Source organism: Saccostrea cucullata, unplaced genomic scaffold (assembly GCF_032062105.1).
Source record: "Saccostrea cucullata isolate Sc308-1 unplaced genomic scaffold, CSIRO_AGI_Scuc_v1 ctg236, whole genome shotgun sequence".
NCBI classification, from domain to species: domain Eukaryota; kingdom Metazoa; phylum Mollusca; class Bivalvia; order Ostreida; family Ostreidae; genus Saccostrea; species Saccostrea cuccullata.
Genome location: NW_026932733.1, coordinates 322,733 through 346,409, shown reverse-complemented (window position 1 = coordinate 346,409; position 23,677 = coordinate 322,733). Strand labels below are relative to the sequence as shown.

General features: G+C 33.9%; 1 protein-coding gene across 1 annotated transcript in view; it reads right to left on the bottom strand.

Moving 5' to 3' along the window:
• Positions 1-2,631: 2,631 nt before the first annotated feature.
• LOC134235973 (uncharacterized) overlaps positions 2,632-23,677 on the bottom strand; it is a 35,054-nt gene continuing 14,008 nt past the window's right edge. Inside the window, exons 7-17 of the mRNA XM_062718153.1 lie at positions 23,186-23,287; positions 19,572-19,663; positions 18,105-18,158; positions 17,162-17,233; positions 16,976-17,032; positions 16,111-16,600; positions 9,538-9,825; positions 6,792-7,200; positions 5,363-5,436; positions 3,316-3,435; positions 2,632-3,141 (exon numbers count right to left, since the gene is read on the bottom strand). Of these exons, the coding sequence (XP_062574137.1) occupies positions 2,873-3,141; positions 3,316-3,435; positions 5,363-5,436; positions 6,792-7,200; positions 9,538-9,825; positions 16,111-16,600; positions 16,976-17,032; positions 17,162-17,233; positions 18,105-18,158; positions 19,572-19,663; positions 23,186-23,287 (2,027 nt within the window). The 3' untranslated portion in view covers positions 2,632-2,872. The remainder of the gene's footprint in view (positions 3,142-3,315; positions 3,436-5,362; positions 5,437-6,791; positions 7,201-9,537; positions 9,826-16,110; positions 16,601-16,975; positions 17,033-17,161; positions 17,234-18,104; positions 18,159-19,571; positions 19,664-23,185; positions 23,288-23,677) is intronic.

Below are 23,677 nucleotides of genomic sequence, written 5' to 3'. Positions count from 1 at the left end.
CCCAAGGGTGTGTCATGACCTTGACCCAAGGTCATTTGGGGAACTTCAAGGTCACTGGAAGAAAAATTTCATAATTCATGTGTGATACATATCTTTATTATGGAAAAACTTACTTCTGAAAAACCCAGCGGGGGGTATTTTGTCCCGTTTGGACAGTTTTAGTTTTTAGCAGGTTTGACATCTTTTTTAAGCCATTTGTTCAATAAAATGATAATATATACTAATTCTTGATTATTGTTTTCTGAAATTAGTTATAATATGTATTCAACTTTAAATAATGTTTTTCCAAACATATATTTAAAAGTTAATGCATAAAATATTGTAAATTTAGAAGAAATATATTGTTTTCTAATAAAAACGTTTAAGGAAAGGGGAATAACTCAATTTTCTTTTTCATCTTGGAAAAATAGAAAATTGAGTTATTTCCCTTTTCAATATGTCAATAAAATTGATCAATGCGGCCGTTTTTGAACTGATGCGGCGGTGCCTGAGAAACTATTGATTAATTTTTTTTGGCATAAATACTAGTATTTATATATGAAAGCCCAAGCGCAAATCTATCAAAAGTTATGACCAAGGTTAAAGTTTTTTATGCCCCACCATGAATATGGCCGGGGCATATAGTGTTTGTCATGTCCGTCTTCCGTCTGTCCTTCCGTCACACTTTGTATTTAGCTCTGTTCAAAGCTAAGTGTCAAAGACACTATCCAAGATATTTTCATCAAACTTCATCTGCTGATAGATATTGATGAGAGCTATGCAACTGCATCAACATTTTTTGACCTTGACCTTTCCTTTGACCTTGACCACACTTTTCTTAAATTAGTGTTTAGCTCAGTTTTAAACATACCATTCAAGATGGTGTTATCAAACTTCACATGTTGTTACATACTGATGAGGGCTATTCAACTGCATGAACATTTTTGACCTTGAGTTTCCTTTGACCTTGACCTCACTAATATTTAATTAGTCTTTCGCTCAGTTTTAAAGAGACCATTCAAGATATTTTTATCAAAATTCATATGTTGAAACATATTGATGAGAGCAATTCAACTGCATCAACATTTTTTACCTTAATCTTTCCTTTGACCTTGACCTCACTTCTCCTAAATCAGTGTCACACTTCATATACTGATACATACTGATGTAAGCAATTCAACTGCATCAACATTTTCGACCTTGATCTTTTTTTTTTGACCTTGACCTTTCCTTTGATCTCACTTATCTATAATTAGTGTTTAGCTCAGTTTTAAAGATACCATTCAAGATATTTTTATCAAAATTCATACGCTGTTACATACTGATGAGAGCAATTCAACTGCATCAACATTTTTGACCTTGACCTTTCCTTTGACCTTGACCTCACTTTTCTGAAATCAGTGTCAAATGTTATGTGCTGATACATTCTGATGTAAGCAATTCAACTGTATTAACATTTTGACCTTGACCTTTCATTTGACTTTGACCTCACTTTTATCAAATTGTTTTTAAGTCAGTTGTAAAGAAACCATTTATAATATATTCATATGCTGAAACATACTGATGATAGCTTTGTAACTGCATCAACATTTTTTTACCTTGGCATTTCCTTTGATCTTGACCTCATTTTAATGAAATTAGTGTCAAACTGCATATGCCAATACATACTGATGTGAGCAATTCAACTGCATCACTATTCAAGATATTCTGATCAAATTTCTTGCACTTTGAATACAGTTTTCATGTTGCATTACTAATATACCCTCAGCGGGGCATTCATGTCCTATGGACATATTTCTAGTTTTAAATGTGGGTCAACTCAAAGGTCAAAGGGTCAGCCTTAAGGTACTTAGGGGAATGCCTTGAATTACATGTATGAAATATTTAATCCCTAGTATCAACTGTTCAAAAGTTATGATCAAGGTTAATTTTTTTCAAAAGTAGGTCCAACTCAAAGGTCAATATTAAAAGCTTTCAGATAAAGGTCTTTACAAAAGAGGGTCAAAGGTCTAGGTCAAAAATATTTATTTTCATAGAAACATGGGAAAGGTCTTGTTACACTGAATATATGTACCTATGTGAAATATGAAAGCCAGAGTACCAACTATGGAAAATTTATGTCCATGCTTAAAGTCTGGTAATTTTTTGCAAAAGTGAGTCAAAGTAGGTCAAAATGACAAATATATTGGTACCCAAAGGAAGGCCTGGTAACAAAGAATACATGTGAACTACGAGAGTCATACCTCCTGTAGCCAAGGTTCAAGTTTTTGCAGACAGACAGATGGACCAACAGGGCAAACACTATATACCACTGAATCTTTGATGACTGGGGGATAAAAAAAGATGTGTTTGTGAAATTTTGTTCCTACCTTACAGCAGCTTACGGCAAGAATTGAAATTTCTCAAATGCAAGTCAAACTCCAAAGTTAAAAATTTTGTTATGCTTTCTGTGGTTGTTTCATGTCATATAGGAATGAACAGATGAAATATATACCGGTTAGCGGCCACATTACCGAGGCTAGACAACATACTATATACATATACGTAAGAGAAAATCAAGGTTTTTTTCCATGGCAAGAATGGGAAGAAATTTGCTTATTTTTAAAGTCATCACGAGCTTGTGCAAATTGCAATTACAACTTGACATTGCAGTTATGTTTAAATGGGAATTTATTGCAAAGATATAGAAAAGTCATGTAAACAGCGGTTACATTTGTCTTTATTAGTTTTTATCACATGTATTTTGTTCTCTCTTCTTTTTGGGCCACACAACTTCCTGCCACTGGATTAAAATTCATATGTTTATACCGACCATAGTTATACTGGTCACTGGAATTAAAAATGTGTATGTCCAGTGATGAGGTAGACAGTTTTGTCTATAGTTAGTCGTGGTCTAGAACATCTCAATAGACACGTGGTCCTCGCTTTCCACAGCCTCAAACTCTTTCAGCGCTTCCTTGCGTTCTATTTCTAAGAGTCTATTTCTTTCTCTACGTTTTATTCTTCTTTCTTCTAGCTTGTGAAGTACTTTGTCCACTTTTATTTGTAATTTTCTCTTTTTCTCCAGGCGTTTTTTACGTCTCTCCATTTTACGTCGATGTTTTTTCCTTGCTTTTCGCTCAAATAATTTTTTCTTTGCTAAATTTTGAAGTTGTTTTTCCGCTGTTTAAAAAAGAATTGGATTTAGTTCTTACATGTATTGAATATAATTTTGAGTACTTACGACACATTGAAAATTGATGACTGTAAATGTTTAAATATAGTAACGGATATATTGGTGCTGGAATTACATATTTGTATTAAACAGTGGAGGATGGATCTTCTTGCTAAACTTACTGCTGCTGTTTTTCTTGCATTTGGACACAAGTATAGAGCAGGCCGATACTGATAACACAAATATTATTGCGATAGGAATAGCCATCATTGTTTGGAATTCAGATACTTCATCCACAGGATCTATAAAAGAGACAAACTAGTATTCAACATCCTTCATTTTGGTTTCAAACCATAGAAAATCTACACAAACTGTGGATGTGTGCATAGAAATGGAATATGCGATTTAAAATTCATTGATACTAAGATAAGAGACCTCACGCTAACCATGCGTATTCATTTCTAACTTTGCTTTTTGTTTGACATTTTCCAAGACCTAATAAACATTAATTGACAAAGATTGTAAATTCTGAACCAATTAAGACATGAAATAATTCAATGTAGCCGTAAAATTTCAAAATTAGGTCACCGTGACCTACTTTTTAGGTGACGTTCTTTAAAGACCTGTGATGCATCAGCTGACAAAGTTTGATGATCATAGGTCTGAAAGTATCCAAGATATGGCCTTTTAACAATTTGAGAACAAATGCCTGCTAAATTTAAAAAGTAGGTAATTGTGACTTACTTTTCAATAAATATGTTTAAGGCCCCAAGATGTATCAACCTACAAGGTTTGATGATTCTAAACCTCCCAGTATCTGAAATTATGGCCTTAAATGTTCTAGAAAAGATAAGCCATAATTTCAAAAAGAAGGTCATGATGACCTACTTTTAAGTTTACGTTGTTTGAGGACCCAAGATGCATCAACTGACAAAGATTGATGATCATAGGCCTTAAAGTGTCCAAAATATGCCTCCAAATCAATATAAAAACGAATACCTGCAAAATTCAAAAAGTAGGTCACAGTGACCTACCTTTGATTCAACATGATGTGAAATCATAACTAGAGGTACTGTGAGCGATGAGCTCACTAAATGATACCCCCCGCCTCCCATATGGTTATAACTGGTGAAAAAGTCCATGTTTTCCTGTGGCCGGGAAACCCAAAATATGTGCCGGATCAAAAAGTAAAATAGGAGGTGCACAATGGCAATATGTAATAAAGATTCTGTGAAAGTTTCATCAAATTTCATTCAGTGGTATGAGAGGAGTTGCGGATAAGAGATGGGTACCCCAAAGCGTAACAGACGGACGGACAGACAGACGGACGGACGGACGGACAGACGGACGGAATTAACGATTACTATATACCCGCTTTTCAAGCGGGGGGTATAATAAGATGCATCAACGTACAAGATTTGATGGTCCTAGTCTATATAGTAAGCAAAATATCAACGTTTTTATCAATTTTGAAGTGACATTGAGACCATGTCTTTTGCCCCAATTGATGCCTTGAACAATTTAATCTTCAACATACCCTCATCCTTGTTTGTAACTTTGGTGATAACCTGCCTGGTGGTTCTAGAGAAGATTTTTAGCAACCTGTTCTTTTGGATTTATTTACCTAATTATCTCCCCTTGTTTAAGGGTCTCAAGCCTAGTTTTAGTAAAAATGTTGGCCCTTAATTGGGCCAAGGATACCCTGTAACAAATTTTACAATAAAAACTGATTCTATTAGATCCTTTAGCATACATTAAAATCTCAATGTAATGAAGTCGGTTGCGTTTTTTATCCCGTACTGTTGTTCCTGGGAAGACGGAACGTTTTAGATTTATTTTTTTTAGCTCATCTGTGACTTTTTTCACAAAAACTCTTACGACCGATATGAAAATTTTCCATCTCTCAAAAAGTATCTTAGTTGTAGAAGGACATAAAAAATCTTTGGGAAAAAAATTACAGAAATCTTAAAATTTCGTTTTAGTCGTAAGATTTTTCGTGAAATTAAGGGCCACTGATCCGAAGGCTAATATTGGAGAAAAATATTGTCGATTTAAAATTTCGTTTTAGTCGTAAGATTTTTCGTGAAATTAAGGGCCACTGATCCGAAGGCTAATTTTGTAGAAAAATATTGTCGATTTTTTTTTTAAATAGGGAGTAGAAAGGTTATAAGGAAGTGGAGGAAATATTATACCCACCGCCTCTCCCTACCAATTGGTATAAAAACTTACATAATTCAATTGTTGATTTATATAGGTTTCTCCATGTGGGGGTTGTAAACGTTGAAGATGTTTGTTTTCCAGAACTACAAAAGTAAACAATTATATATAAATATGCATTATATTAGATTTTTGCCAAATATCATTTCAGAAGATATTGTCAAAAAATAATTTCTATTCTCTTGCTATACTAGTCTAAATACGCCACGTACAGTGGCAAGAGCAACAAGAGGTCCATGGGCCACATCGCTCACCTGAGCACTGTGGCTAGGAACAAGGAAAAATCAACTACCCAAGGATGCTTCCACACGAGTTTCACCTTTCCTGGCCCAGTGGTTCTAGAGAAGATTTTTCAAAGATGCCAATAATTTTGCACTAATTTATAATTTTCTCCCCTTGGAACTGGGGTCTGGCCCTTTATTTGAACAAACTTAAATCCCATTCACCCAAGGATACTTATGGCAAGTTTGGTTGAAATTGGTCCAGTGGTTCTTGAGAAGAAGTTGAAAATGTGAAAAGTTTAAAAACGGACAGACAGCTAGACGGACGCCGGACAAAATGTGATCAGAAAAGCTCACTTGAGCTTTCGGCTCAGGTGAGCTAAAAAGTCTCGATTCGTTCTAGAATCTTTTTTCTACATTCAATAAATAAACATCTTGAAAACTTAAAATTATGTTTAGTATGGTATTATGTAGCGTGTTCAAAATGTTTCATTGAGTCACGTGGTTATATAGGATATAAATAGTACACCATGCGGATTTAGAAATTAGTATGACTGATAGTGAGTGATGCAATGGAGTGCAATAAATATGGGCTATACAGTTGTATTAGCAATAAATGGTTGTATGTTAGCAGTATAAAAAAAATGAATAAAAGCACAAGCGAGCAGCGTTCCTACTTATAATATGTTTTTATACCCCCGGCTTGAAAAGTGGGAGGGTATATAGTAATCGGGATTTCCGTCCGTCCGTCCGCCCGTCCGTCTGTTACGCTTTATCTCTTATCCGCAACTCCTCTTATACTACTGAGTGAAATTTAATGAAACTTTCAAAGAATCTTTATTACATATTGCCATTGTGCACCTCCTATTTTTCTTTTTTATTTGACAGGTATTTTAGGTTTCCCATAGCAAAACATGGACATTGCCATAACATTTGATAGGACGAGTTATTCATCTTTACACATTACCGTAAAACAATATATAGCAACACATGGACATTATGGGAGGCGGGGGGTATCATTTAGTGAGCTCATTGCTCACAGTACCTCTAGTATTCAATTGGCATTTCATTGATTTTATATTCGAACGAACGAAGTGAGATTTGTGGAGCTTCGATCAAGTGAACCATATTTTGCTAGGCCACCTTACCTTTAGCCACAAATTGTGTTCCAATTAAACTACGATATTAGTCTTATAGTTTAATAGGGCTGTTATTTTTACCTGACATTGGTTATGGGAAAACACTCAAATGATCCGCTAGGCCTATGATATCCTTTACGACAATTAGGCACACACATATATGAGGGGTTTAACTCTTGTCCTTGGGGACATTTGTATTTCACACACATAAAGTCTGTCTGGGATGGACGAACACAGGAGGTGTTTAGCGGGTTTTCTTGGATGAACTCTTCTATCACCCAATCGTCTGCGTTATCACATCGACACAGTCTGTCTGACGTCACACTGCCGTTGTCGCAGACGACTTCTCCGAGGCCGTTACATGACGACTTTTTCCGATCACAGACGGAGGACGACTCGTGGCTCCATCGTCCCAGTGGTTGATAGAAGTCATATCGACAATGCTTCACCTCTATAGTGCTTCTCTCAACGGAAAACAATGCAAACGTTCCTGTAAAAATGTTATCAAAAGAAAAATTGGCAAAGATTGATAAGTCGTGTAATAACATGTATTTTATAACCTAAGTTTCATATTTAGAGCACAGTTATATCATATTCTACAGCGGGCTATGGAACGCCATCACTGCCTTATAGCAGAACACTAATATTGCATTGTGTCAACCTTCCATTACATTATGTCAACTCTTTATGACATTAACCCACACTACCATTGCATTGTGTTAACCTTCCGTTACATGATATCAACTCTTTATGACATTAACCCATACTACTATTGCATTGTGTCAACTTTGCATTACATGATGTCAACTCTTTATGACATTAACCCACACTACTATTGCATTGTGTCAACCTTGCATTACATGATGTCAACTCTTTATGACATTAACCCACACTACTATTGCATCGTGTTAACTCTCCTTTACATTATGTCAACTCTTTATGACATCTACACATACAATTACATTTCGTCAACTTGCATTTCGTTGTGTTTACTTTTCATGAGATCTTAGTTTTTATTAACTGATGTGAAAAGCTTATGCCATACTGTGCGCACTCTTCTACATTATGTTGATTCACTATTACGTTATGCGAACACGGGTATCCTCGGCCTTTATATGAGCATAGCGTTATTTCCGAGTTCCGCAAGCATAAAAAATGGCGGGAGATAAAACTGTCGTAGAAGAGATTTTCAGCGATTTGGGAATGACATCTTTAATTGAAAACTTTAAGCGACAAATGATTGACAATCTTGAAACGTGCAAAGCCTTAACACTGCGACTGTGAATTAAAGTCACGTCGAAATTCAAGGGTGTTTACTTTAATCTCATAATTAAATATAAATCAAATATTAGGAGTCGTGCAGCAATCATTTTTTTCTTTTTACTTTGATTTTTTTTTTAAAGTCTTAAACTTTGTAGGACATTGCATTAGTTTCACAATAAGCTTAGCTGAATTAAGTTGAAAACTTTTTTTTTATAAAACTATAAAGCCTGAGAGTTTCTCCGCTTTCCCCCTTGGTCCCCAACCATATACCGCCCCCTTCCTTGTTCAAGATTCCCATATCCGCCACTGATATGTGCCCATGCATGCTTACTAAGGCATATTCAACTGATTTAGATGAGCGACTGGTAGATTTTTGTAATAGAATTCTGGCCCTAGAATGATAAAAAAAAATTACTAACTCCAGTGACGTTGCATCTTTTTTTGAAAGAGGCGGTCAGCCAGAAAAAAAAAATCATTTACCCGAAAAAACTTGACAAGCCAAGAAAAAAATGTCCAAGCCCGGAAATCCTATTTCGGGGAGAGGGGTCCAACTTCGACCAGTCCTATTTTTTTTCCAGATATATTACATTACCGTTAGTGGATTATACTTCAACAAAAAGTGGGGGTGGGGGCTGTACTGTTTCAATGAACATTGCATTTTCTATAGTAAAGTTAAGTCTGGGAAGAGAGGGGGTTGATATTATGTGCCTTGTAATTTGTCCTAATCAATAAGGACCCCCCCCCCTTCTTACCAGTCATTAAAACACTGTCGTCAACATTCATTATATACTAGATATACATGTACAGCTTTGAGATAATGTAAATGTTTTTTAACATCAGGTAATGAACTTTTGGAATCAACATGATAAAGAGTTAACACAATATAAAGATATTTTTAAATCACATAAGAAAGAGTTGACATAACGTAATTATATATCCACATCACGGAATGGAGTTTTGACATAATGTAATAAAGTACTGATATAATATAAAGATATGTTCACATTATGTTATACACTTTTTACACCATGTAATAAAGCACTGACATAAAGGTAAGATGTGTTCACCTCACATCATGATGCCCTCGCCGTATAATAAAGATAAATCCATATCACGTAATAATGCTTTGATATAATAGAAATATACACTCTCAAAAAAGGAATGGGCTTTTGACTTCATGTAATGATAAGTTTAATCATAAAACATAATTTACTTGACGTAATACAATTTTGACCTCACATATTAAAGAAATGAAATGATGTAAAGAAAAATTCATTTCACGCAAAAAAGTTTTAACACAAGGAAACGCATTATCACTTCACATAATGAATTTTTTACTTCAAGTTATGAAGTGCTGACATAATGAAAGGATGTATTTACTTCATGTAATGCAGCATTGACATGATGTTAAGATATATTTACATTATCTCATAAAAAATGGACATAACGTAAAGATATGTTCACATCACGTAATGGTAAATTGACATAATAAATGCATAGTTGTATGCTATAAGGCAGTGATGGCGTTCCATAGCGGGCCATGGCTTTAATGCCAATAATTTACCTTTTTCAATCCATGTTGCGCTCTTATTGCAGAATTCTGCGTATCCGCCGTCCTCGGTCTGTAAACAATGATAGAATGACATATTTCCACATCTAACCAAAGCACTCTGCTCCCTGGTACTGGGATTAGTCGGACATGACGTCACAGACGCGAGAGTGTTCGAAATGTATGTCACTTCTTGATGTATCCACAAAGGTAAACTAAAACTCACTGGAAACACGAATAACAAAACATGGAGAAAATGCATTTTGGGATCAATTCCACGGACAGACGGGTCTGTGTTGGATCAAAATAAAGATAAAAAATTTAAGAAAGCCGAGTCATGTTTCGTCAGAATTATCCCTCACAGTTTCATTCTTAGATAATTTGATGGCAAAGTTATCTATTTTATGTCACAAAAGATGCATCTTTCATGTTTGGATTTGGTCACAATAAATTCCATTATGTAACTCATTTTTAAACAATTAAGAAATAATTAAGACCGAGTTATGTTAACGAATTTAAAGACTATCGCTTTGATCTGAAATTTGACCTGCCCTCTCTGCTAATGAATACGACTATCGACGCATATATCTTCCCCGAGTTGAATGTACATATGTTCTTGTAGGCATTTCTGCTGACTGACTATCGGGGTACATGGACCTTTCAAACTGGAAGCAATTTTTATGGCTCATGAATAATTTTCCACACGTATATTATAGTGGTGATCATATCACCCCATGACAATATTATGAATGATCAAAAAACTTTGCATGCTTTTTTGTCCTTCTTGCTCATCTGAAAGAAAAATAATGAGTTAAACACAGTTATATCATGAATTTTATTTAATAAAATCCTTTAATACCAAACATTTATATCACCCGAAAAAATACGTAATTTGAGTTTTTTTCACAGAGTAATACAGAGTATATACTAGTAACCCCTAGTCATTATTAAAAATGGGTTAATCCCATCGTCGGTAACCCACGGGTGGTTCACATCGATTCTCTCTATCACTTGAGGAAGCTTGCGGACTCTGTTTGATGTTAATATTTAGGGATGCCAAGCATTGTCATTTGATATCCATTTCTTAAACATGCAGCAGATCGACATGGTGTGACAATAGAGTACGAGGCACGTAGCATCGTAAGGGGGGGGGACATATAACATCCCCCCTACGAAATAGGATTTCGAGTTTGAATGATTTTTTCAAGTTTTTTTTTCTTTGGCAGCCCCTCCCCCTTAAAAACCGATGATGAAATTCTATTACCATTAAACTATATGAACGCTTGTGAGATAGTTACAAATTGTTCGGATTTAACAAAACGTACACGTTAATGGTAACTGAAGTATCTATGAAAATTGATTGATTATGCATTCTTCTTATGTATTAGGTTAAGCCAGTAGAAATACTAAAGTGGTCTAATCATGCTGATTGCATAATACCTGAACATCTATTTCCAGATATAGTATGGAGAGTTTCCACTCTATTAATGTCTTAAATGTATTTTGTAATCCAAAATTCAATTTCTTACCTAGTATTTCCGTGCTGGTGCATCTTTCTGAACTATTTTGACGGCTTTATATGCCGTTTTATTCCAGGTCGGGTTTATGTACACTTTTCGTCTTTTCCTGTTGGTTGATTTCTTATATCTATTCTTTTGATTGTTTGGAAGTTTTACAAAGTTAGCGATGCATGGTCTGTTACCCGTATAATTTTATGACAAAATGTCAGGTCTGCAAGTTTCAACTTTCATGGAGGATAAGTGTAAACCGCTGAGACGCGTTTACTTCAATTCTTGTTGATCAATGGGCATTCTCTAGTAACACATGAGGTCCTATATATATATTTAAATGGACACGACTCAAAAAGGACTTTGTTTTAAAGTAAAATTATTTTTAAGTGTTTAGCGTATATTCTCCTTGCAATTGATAATTAAAATAACGAGGAATTCGAAATCACTAGACCTAGCGTAAATACTGAATATGTGCCACAAATGTTTCATGGCGTGGGAACCGGGGGGGGGGGGGGGGGGGGGCATAATTTTGCCGATATATAGAATACTGTAGAAAACTCGCTACTACTATATATATGCTTATGTCCCTTTAGTAAAGTCTTATGACCTTTTATTCTGCTTGTAAAGGATTTTTTGGTAGTCAAAAAGTGTCCCCAAATAAAAATGCTTAGTTGTACCCCCCCCCCCCCCCAAAAAAAACTGAATTTGCTTCCTACGGGTTTGTGTTTATTATTGTATGATTAATTGCATTATATTTGACTGAGTTATTTCACAACCTTGTGACAGTATTTACTCGCCTATAAGTCGGTCCGCCTATTAGTCGGTTGTATTTTAGAAGTTCATTTTAGAAAGATTGACCTTTTATAATACTAGTCTATTTATATCTCGCGTATAAGTCGGACACAGAGTGTTGGACCAAACTTTAACTCCCAAAAGTCCGACTTATAGGCGAGTAATCATTTCTATATTGGACTTAAAATAAATCAATAATTAAGAGTGATTTATCTTTTAAAAATCGACAAATACGACAAATATGTGAAAAGGGCATAAATCACGGATCCCGCGAAATTTGAAAGGTGAGATTAGGTGCCTACGAGGAGTAAGCATTCCTTGTCGACCTGTCATTCCCATCGTGTGCACCATTACTGATCAGAAAGGCGGAATATTCAGTAAAAAGTCCTGGCTATTTGTTGCAAAAAATCATTCAAAATACGACCAAGATATAGATAAGATTTGCGTACAATGTTACGATAACGACCAAAGAATTTGCGATATGCTTACTTTAAACCAAGTAGGTTAAATCCCTGTAAGATCTTCTTATTTGTCAGTAGTGTTTTAAAATTGGTCACACTCTAATCTTGCTCTTAGATAAGGGTAGAGGGGATGAAGGAGTTTTTCTCTAAGGCAAAATGACAATGGAAATTCTAGTTGGCTTTACAATATAGTTTGCCCTTATTGTCTATAGCCAGTTAAACATCCAAGCAGGGAAACAAGGAATCGTGTTAAATCATTGACGTATCAAACCTTCCCACTAGTGAAAAAGTAATGCCAGTGTATCGTGTAAACTTTTTTAATTCCCAGAGAAAAAGGTCAGATAATATGTGAACCAAAAAGCTATCTGAAGGTTTACATGTACTTGTAGTTTTGAATGGTCAAGAACATAATTGACATTTAGGCCAAAAAAAAAAAATTAATAGTTTCTCAGGCCAAAAAATTCAAAATTCAATGCGGCAGGCAGGCTTTTTTTTTTTTAGCAGGTTTGACATCTTTTTTAAGCCATTTGTTCAATAAAATGATAATATTTACTAATTCTTAATTATTGTTTTCTGAAATTAGTTATAATATGTATTCAACTTTAAATAATGTTATTCCAAACATATATTTAAAAGTTAATGCATAAAATATTGTAAATTTAGAAGAAATATATTATCATAATTTATATTTTCTAATAAAAATGTTTAAGAAATGGGGAATAACTCAATTTTCTTTTTCATCTTGGAAAAATAGAAAATTGAGTTATTTCCCTTTTCAATATGTCAATAAAATTGATCAATGCGGCCGTTTTTGAACTGATGTGGCGGTGCCTGAGAAACTATTGATTAATTTTTTTGGGCCTTATATTTAATAATTTATTAAGCTTCATTTGTTTTATCTGATTTCATATGAAATATGCTTAAATTTTACTTTTATTCAATTTCTTTTAATTGTTTATTCACGCTATGGTTGAATTATATTCACACTATGGCAGAATCAAAGTTTGCATTTAGAATCTAAAATCACATTCAATCAAAAAGACCATGATACTTTTGTGAAGATAAAAAATGAAGGTTTAAATTCTGACTTTGGATGAAAAATGAGTGAGAAAGAACTATTGATTGATTTGACAACTCTACTACATGTATACATGTATTAATTTTGGGGGAATGCTTCAGGGAACATTTTTAAATTTTTGGACACTGAGAAACAAAATAAGGCCAGTTTTCACTCCAGTTTTTTTTTTATTTGACTTTTTGATAAATACAAAATGAAGGGTGAACACGTTATGTAGTGTCTCAAAGCCCTTAATAACATAAGCATAATCAACTACCATAACAGACATAACATACTAAAAACATACATATAAATGAATTCAACAAATAACAATGTCATAAAGTAAACAATTTACTGTTATAGTTGCTAATATAATGCTGCAAATATAATTAAATTTTTAATAGAGATCTATTATCAAAAGCACTCCTTTTTGTAAATATTGCAAAATATTATGTAGCATATTTGAACCCTTTGACTAATTTTGGCATACTTGAAGGGTGTTTTTTCTCATTTATTTAAGTTTTGCATTTTATGCTAATAAATTACCATATATCATTATCTGAAGTAAAATTTTGTAAGATTGAGCAAAAAACTACTCACTAGAACAACCATTTATGTTGAACATTCATATTATACATGTATATTGAACACAAAGCTTTAATGTTAATGAAATATAACAAATAATTAGGGCCATGCATCTTTAAAAATTGTCGGATGACCCACATCAAAACTGCTTTTCGACTCTGATTTTTCTTTATACTCCTGAATTTTCTCACCTCTATTTGTATGCTGAAATTTTCTAGAAATAAAAAATTCCCACCTAGCTAGCATTCCATTTTTTTTACCCTTAGTTGAGAGATGGCAAACAAACATTACATTAAAGATGGCCTAGGATGAAAAATAATAATTATTTAAACTGAGTTATTGTTGTGTTTTAAATAAAGCATGACAAAAATTAAACCCATGTATTCAACATAATTATTCAAAATTCTGTACATTTTGTGTTATAAGTATAACTCCTGAAGTTTAATTAATGCATGATGCAAATTTCACCTTATAGGAACAAAACATTTTTCATCTCAAATTTACAACATGAACTTGAAGCAATATAAAACAATTCTACAATCTAAGATTCCAATAAGCAGGCACACCTAACCGGTTAAGACATGAGCATTTAAATCAGCAGTCTAGCTAATAGGAGGGTAGGTGTAAAATATACCCCCATCTCAATACATCATTGGATGTCTGCGCTAAAAAAACTAAATTTACTATATACTGTATGCTTGTTATAAAAAGATATATTACTAATGCAAGTTGATACTGCTAGATATCTAATTTACAATCATTTGTGTTTAAGCATTTCACTGACATGCATTTGGTCAACAAACATTATGTGTACTTCTTGACACATGTAAAATAAACCCAAAGAGGTAAAAATTCTTTAAAAGTTTTTCTAAAATTTCTTAAAATCAAAATTTCACACATTAAATATAAATAAGTCAATAGTACAAACTTTACCTGGTAACAGAAATTAATATTGCATGTATCAATTCATTGGGTAATTTTCATAGGAAAACAACTTGTGTTTCCATCTTCAACATTTTAAATATTTTTCTAAAAACCGTCAAATGCATATAAAGATTAAATAAAAATTTGGACTAAAGGAAATTATGATGCCATATTTGTTTGAAGAGATCAAATATAATGCAAAATGCATTGTTCACAGAAGATAATTATCCAATAACAATTTTGAAAAAAAAAAAATGTGTATTAGATAAGGATCAAAATAGATGCAAATACACTTTACCTATTATTCTTACTATTTAACCAGTGTAATAAATGTTTCATAATTATTTAATGAAAAACAGAAAATAAATGGCCCATATTGTACAACCATGTTAAAAAATGAAGTGTAAAAAACATTTTAAAAAATGTGACAGCATCAAACAAAACACAACCAAAGGTGACAACGAAGAAAGAGTCTACCACAGGAACCTAAGAATAAAGTACAAGCCATGTGTGAATAGTGACCTTTCTTCTACAAACATGTTTTTAAAAAAAATTAGAAATCATTGAAGAAAATTTTATACATGAAATATGCAAAGATAAACATATTAACAAAAATCTCTGTTTACTTCAGTTGGGAAAATACAGGGAATTGTTTCATTAGTTTAAATGCTAGAATTGAATACAAATTGTAGATCTAAATTTTTACTTTAAGCAGATTACTCTAATAGCATAAATATTTCATAATATCAGAACTACCGTAGTAAGTTTTCAGTGTATAGAGGGTTCTAAAATAATGAAATCAACCATTAGTTTCCCTTGATGAAATTTATACCCACTTTATAAAAACTCCATCAAACTAGCACTATCTTGTATATCACAGCTTACGAGAGTTTACAAGGGACTGGAACTAGTCCATAAGGAACCAGTGTATCACAGGGTCAGGCTCTTTGGCAAGGGGACGCAACTCTGAAGTAACTTTAAATATCAACATCGTCATGCATACACTGATACAGCAACCATGCAAACTTACTTTGTGATCTTAACAACTCATTAAAGAATCAAACTATTTACAGCAATTTTCTAAATGAAGCAATTTTCCTATTCCATATGAGTCTAGAATTCTGTAATGTGTACATACAAGTGCATATTACTTAATCTAAGAACAACTGGTTTAGCTGAGTTAAAAGTATGGCACACAGTGAACAAATTGAGCTGACAAGATATTATTTCATATTGCTATAAAGGATTGCCTATCAGCTTTGAACCACACTTAAAGGCACCAAAGCTACAAAATGGAAGCCTTCTTTATTCACCAGAATGTGTCCAATATTAATGGCGTCCACGTGACAGTTTTCCGGGCGAATCTCCTCCTTCACCTCCAGCTCGTTAGAACTGTTATTCAGTTTATGGATAACGATCGGAATGTTCAACATTTTGGCCATGGCGCTGATTTCTAAATGGTCCGCCCACTTGTTGGCTTCTATACCACTCAGAAAAGTCTCCCACGTTTCAAACACAAAGTCCTTATAAGTCTTGGAATTCTTTTCCAGGTACTTTTTGAGCTTTTTCCTGAGAGTGGACACATCCTGTTCATTAATAGAATCACAAAGTTTTAACACACAGTGGTAGAAGCAGCTGCCATCTTTGGGGACGTCTGTGACGAGCCAGCCTTTCTTTTTAGCAGCTTCCTTCATCTCCTTCATGTACTCATTACAGTCATGCTCATCCTTGTCCCCACAACCAGTCTCCTGGAAAAAAAAAATTAAATTAATCTCAAAGAATTTATTTATCCTTATCTCCAGAACCATTCTTCTGTTTAAAACAAACAACAGCAAATAATATTTGAATTTCACCTTTTTTTTTATTTGAATAAATTGAAACACACATGCATGAAAATTTTTAGAACAAATATCACATTTAAACTTTGGTTAAACAGTTATCAACTAATCAGAAGATAGCTGAAAGACTTCATAATATCAGTAGCTTATTATTCACTTATTGTGAAGAAAAAACAGTCATGAGCTCATATGATATTTGAGTTATCTATATTTGAGTTGGCTTTAATTTTATTTTCATTATATTATGATTAACTTAATTAATTGTACTTATACTACATGTATTACCTTGTTTGGCTCCCTGGGTTTTTCAACGCTTTGTTCGACATTTTCATTCTCTGGGATCTGAAATGGAACACTTTATATTACTTTTAGGGTATTTTTTAACCTTTATCTTTACAATAAAATTTTTTGATATTAAATAATTCTAAACTAAAAAGGACTATTTTGTAAAAGAAGTGTTAACATTAATACCGTATTCCCATCCTGGTGGACTTGTACCTCCACTGGTACTCCTGGGGGTGTGACAACTTGATCTCCTCTATCCTGTAAAACAGAGCATACTGTGAATACCTGTGTTACCTGTCCAGGTGTACATCTAATTCAGAGAAACCAGCTCCTGATACCAAAGAAACATGCACGTGAGCCACTATGTTCAGCTCTTCATGAAAGAATACTGTAAACAAGGTGTTTATTTTTTTCCTCATGTTATTTTATTTTTTCTTTTTTTCTCTCACACTTGCAAACAATTTTGCCCTAGTTTATATTTGCCCACTCACAGTTCTGTGAAAGAAATTAAACTGTTCTTTGAATTCACTCAGTTTAAAATTTGCCCACCTGTGAGTATGGCAAGATGGGCGAAAATAAAACATGGGCAACAAGATGTGTTTGTGAAACACTATGCGCCCGGCGGCAACAAAGTTCTAAAAACAATTTTAAGCAAATAGGTCACAGTCAAGGTCATACGATCATTGTTCCTGGTGTCAGTTGAAAGTGCTTAATTAGTGGAGTATGCATACCAAATATAAAGTCTCTATCTCCTATGGTTCAAAAGTTATGGTGAAAATTCGAAGAAAAGCTATTTTTAACATATAGGTCACAGTCAAGGTCAAAAGGTCATTGACCTTGGTGTCAGTTGAAAGTGCTTAATTAGTGGAGTATGCATACCAAATATGAAGTCTCTATCTCTCACGGTTCAAAAGATATGGCAAAAGTTAAAGTTGACAACGGACAGACAAACAGACAAACAGACTGACAAACAGACAGACAAACAGACAGACAGGGCAAAAACAATATGCGCCCCAAATAAATTTGGGCGCATAAAAATTTCCCAGCATAAAGTACATGAAAAAAAAAAATTGCATGGTCACTGAACTTATAAACAAAATTTTTAATAAAATTGTAGGTGCAAACTTACGTCTTTTGCTGGAGAAATAAGCTTGGCTTCTTCTGAACCTTCATCCTCACTGTCCTGTAATCATGATAACTTTATATTAATAAACTGATAATGAATACAGATTCCTACTGAAAAACCTAATTTCACCTGAAGTGGTGAAGCCATATATGTTGCTACATAAAATCTTTTACAGGATTGTTCAAGAGAAAAAAAATGGCCTGTCTAATCATTAAAGAAAAAGATTCAGGGAAGGTGCTTCACTGACCCGGTGTTAAATTGTGTCTGTCAATGGCATGATTTTTAGCAAATTCTCTCATTTATTTATCAGGTTTAACTGAAAATTTACTCTTTGAGATCCATATAAACTTAAAATTTGCCACTTAGGTGCAGGAAAAATTAGTTTATTTTTATGAATTGGAAATTCTTCAAATGTGATTCCTCACAGAATAAGCTGGGCAAATATTTCCCTGTGGATATTGTGTATAGTACTTGTATCAACATGTATTCAGGGAAGCCTAGTGATCTGCAGCTAAGGGCAAGATGGACAGGGGAATATTTTAACAGGAAGAATGCCATTGTACAGCTCCATTCAATATGTTCTTTTAAAAATAGGCATTTAAACAAATACGTATTTATCAGTTTCAGAAGAATAAATGAAGGTACATGTATATTGATATATACATTCATTGCATGATAGTGATGGAAATGTTATTGGGTTTTTGAGCTTATATTGGTGAATACTGACACAAGTTGGCTGTGCAAATACACCAGCTGCCACTACCTATCATAAATTTGCATTTGAGGTGTTGACCAGTGTTTACAATGGGGGCTCTATACTGAACGCCTGTATTCAGACAGTTTCAGGCATACTCATAGTGTGTAATACAATCTCAGCATTCAATAAAACCCCAAGATATTCAAGACTAACATTCTCTAGATTCTTAGAATTTTTTTTGTTTTATTAAAGACCATTTATTAGCTATATAACATACAATTATGGACTCTTGGTGTTGAATATGGTTTGTCATTCACCAGAAAAAATATCAATATTGACCAAGGCGAAGTTATTGAAATCCTTTGACACATCACTAATCAACAATTTTGTGATGTAAACCAGACTATTGTGATGTCTACTACTCTTGGGAGTTTTCTTTCAACGAACGATACCTATATTGCAGGAAAATGCACTAGATATCTGAAGTGGTGGAATATGATGAAAAGCATGAAATATGAAGTTTTATGGCCCAATCATGTGATAATCTAGAACCAATCAGATAATGCATTATGTAGAATAGTTATAATGAGGTATAATAATATGAATTGTGGTTAGTGGTGAAATAAATTCACAGTTTCCAGGTTTTCACCTATTGAGTTTAACTGCAGTTTTTGAAAAGTAACTTTGGGAAGTGACTATAGTCTTATTCTATACCAGATTTGTTTTCTCTGTTTACATTAAAATCATTACTACATGTAGTAAGAAACAATTACCTGATCTGTCTGCCTTGTGTGGTTTATATTAAAGGTGTTTCCTTCTCCAGTTGCCACATTCTCTGCTGTATCAATGTGAACTAGAGTATCAGCTGGAAACAAAAATAAATCACCATTATGTTTTTACTCAATGTTCATACTACTAGACAACAATTAATCATCAGGATTGATAATTTTTTTTTAAATAATCTTCTATGATACTTAACAAAAAAAACCTTCAAAATATTGAAGTTGAAATGCAGTAACATAGTTGAAACTAATGATCCTCTGTTCTATATTTCATACTTTTTTTTTAACTTCCCAACTTTGAGTTTTATCAAGAGCTAAAACATCAGAATTAAATGAAAAATAGTATGAGATAGGGAATGCTGCTTATTTTTAGGTCACCTGAGTAAACTCAGGTGACCTATTGCTATCCGTTTTCGTCCGTCGTCGTGCGTCGTGTGTTAACATTTGAACATTTTCAGCTTCTTCTCTGAAACCACTGAACCAATTTCAACCAATTTTGGCATACAGCATCCATGGGTGAAGGGGAACAAAAATTGTGAATTTCATGGTCCCTGTCCCCCTGGGGCCTTGGGGTGGGGCCAAAACCACTAAAATTAGTGCAATCTTTAAAAATCTTTTTTACCTGGACATCAAGCAGACAAACTGTTGGTATGATTGTAATCAGCATTGAGTCCTCTACCAAAATTGTGAAATTCATGTTATTCTAGTGCTAGGGCTGGGCTCTATTGATTATATAGTGAAAATGCATTAATTCTTTGAAAATCTTCTTCTCTGCTCCTGGATATCAAATTAACAATCTAAGTACATAGTTATGATGAGCAAGAGTGCCTCTTTCAGATTTGTGAATTTTATGGCCCCAGGATCAGGGGTTCTGGTGTTAGGGCGGGGCTCTATTGATTATATAGTGAAAATGCATTAATTCTTTGAAAATCTTCTTTTCTGCTCCTGGGTATTGAATAAACTAATTAAGTACATTGTTATGATGAGCAAGAGTGCTTCTTCCAAAATTGTGAATTTCATGGCCCCAGGGTCAGGGGTTCTGGTGTTAGGGCGGGGCTCTATTGATTATATAGTGAAAATGCATTAATTCTTTGAAAATCTTCTTCTCTGCTCTTGGGTATTAAATAAACTAACTAAGTACATAGTTATGATGAGCAAGAGTGCCTCTTTCAGATTTGTGAATTTCATGGCCCCAGGGTCAGGGGTTCTGGTGTTAGGGTGGGGCTCTATTGGTTATATAGTGAAAAGGCATTAATTCTTTGAAAATCTTCTTCTCTGTTCCTGTGTATTAAATAAACTAACTAAGTACATTGTTATGATGAGCAAGAGTGCCTCTTTCAAAATTGTGAATTTTAAGGCCCCAGGGTCAGGGGTTCTGGTGTTATGGCGGGGCTCTATTGATTATACAGTGAAAATGCATTAATTCTTTAAAAATCTTCTTCTCTGCATTAAATAAACTAACTAAGTAAATTGTTATGATGACCACCTCTTCCAAAATTGTGAATTTTATGGCCCCAGGGTCAGGGGTTCTGGTGTTATGGCGGGGCTCTATTGATTATACAGTGAAAATGCATTAATTCTTTAAAAATCTTCTTCTCTGTTCCTGGGTATTAAATAAACTAACTAAGTAAATTGTTATGATGAGCAAAATTTTGTGAAATTTTGGCCCCAGGGTCATAAATACAGTGAAAATGCATTAATTCTTTAAAAATCTTCTTCTCTGTTCCTGGGTATTAAATAAACTATAAAAATTGTTATGATGAGCAAGAGCTGCCTCTTCCATTGTGAATTTCCAAAGAGCAAGGCTGGGCTCTATTTCATATTGTGAGCATTTATTTATTTTTCTCTGCTTCAGGGTATGAAATAAACAACATAAAGTACATAGTTATGATGAGCAAGAATGGCGCCCCAACCAAATTTGCTAATTTTTATGTCCCCTGTGTCAGGGGTTTTGCCTTTTGCTTTAGAAATCATGCCAATCATATATATATATATATATATTTTGTCGAAAAAAGGTGCATCTACCAAAATGGTTAATATCATTCTTCATAATAAATATGTTTTTAAGTCATTGTCATAATATCTAGGAGCAAAGGAAAAGATTTTTCAAAGAATTCATGTATTTTCACTATATCATCATTAGAGCCCTGCCCTAACACCAGAACTCCTGACCCAGGGGCCCTGAAATTCACAAATTGGAAAGAAGCATCCTTCCTCATCTTAACCATGTACACAGTTCATTGGTTTAATACCCAGGATCAGAGGAGAAAATTTTTTAATGAGTTTATGCATTTCACTATATAATCAATAGAGCCCCGCCCAAACACCAGACCCCTGACCTTGGGGCCATGAAATTCACAATTTTGGAAGAGGCAGCTTTATTCAACATAACCATGTACTTGGTAAGTTTATTTGATACCCAGGAGCAGAGAAGAAAATTTTCAAAGTATTTATGCATGTTCACTAGTACATAATCAATAGAGCCCCGCCCTAACACCAGAACCCCTGACCCTGGGGCCATGAATTTTACAAAATTTTGGAAGAGGCAGCCTTATTCAACATAAATATGTACTTGGTTAGTTTATTTAATGCACAGGAGCAGAGAAGAAGATTTTCAAAGAAATAATGCATTTTCACTATATAATCTATTTAGCCCCGCCCTAGCACTAGAACCCCTGACCATGGGGCCATGAAATTCACAATTTTGGTAGAGGACTCAATGCTGATTAAAACCAACAGTTTAACTGCTTGATGTCCAGGACTAAAGAAGATTTTTAAAGATTGCATTAATTTTAGTGGTTTTGGCACTGCCCCTCAGGCCCCAGGGGGGCAGGGACCATGAAATTCAAAAATTTTGTTCCCCTTCGCCCATAGATGCTGTAAACGAAATTTGTTTGAAATTGGTTGAGCGGTTGCAGAGAAGAAACTGAAAATGTTTAAATGTTAACGCACAACAGACGATGGACGAAAACGGATAGCAAGAGGTCACCTGAGTGGTGACCTAAAAATATGAGGTGTATATGAAAAGAAGACTTAGTGGCATACCTATCAAATTCATATTAGAAAACACAATGAAGCATTACTACCTGAGACAGAAATCACATTATAAATATGTGGTTGTTGAAAAAGAATATGTCTGTTAGCAAGAGTTATCATTCTTATATATATTTTTTCACCGGAAAAAAAAAAAAGTGATACTCCTAGAAATTTACATTTGGTACTTGATACATAGTATTTATTTGCTTGGAAAGTTATTTCTTTTATCAAAGGGTAGGTCCCTCTTAGTGTTAAAGATACTGAAGATAAAATGTACAATATTAATTTATTGGTTAACTTATGTTTGTATACACATTTATAAAGACCGTCTCAGTGTTTTTCTTCCATTTAATTTGTTCACAAATAGATGTTTCTTCGTAACATTATCATAAACAATGTTAAAGGAAAAAATTTCAAATACTTAAGCGGTACTGGTAATGGTAATTATTAAAAACTCATATAGTACTGTAGATAATACCAATATCAACGTATGTATAATTGAACAAAAAAATTGGAGATCATATTAATCTGATCCAAATGTAAGATTTGACAATTCTTAATTATTTTACCATGATACATGTACTGTTCTTTCTTCTCCAAAATGATTGTTGTGTTGTAGGTATGGTTTTCCTCTGGTGGATTGATGGTTTTAGTTTGAATGTAATTCTTATCTGCAATGATACGAAAAAGTAACATTTGTGTATAATGATAGGCTATCATTTTGAAATGTTATTTTTCTACCATAATTAAACAGGATCAAGTTCATAAAGCTTTCAAAGTTAAAACAAGAAGCTCAAAGACAGCAATGCCCACTTCAGCCACCTTTGCCCTGCTCAAATCTTCAGAAAATTGTTCATAAGATTGTATTTACCTTAACAAATCTATTACCTTTTAAAAATGCAATTATTAAAGGAATGTCATCGAGTTTTGTGTGAGTTAGTGGTGTGTAAATCACACAGACTTGTCACACATTTCTATTTTTTTACAAGTTAAAAAGCATGCCTTAGAGAAGATTGTGTTAAAATTTCAAACATCTGCAATGAGTAGTTGCTTAGAAAACT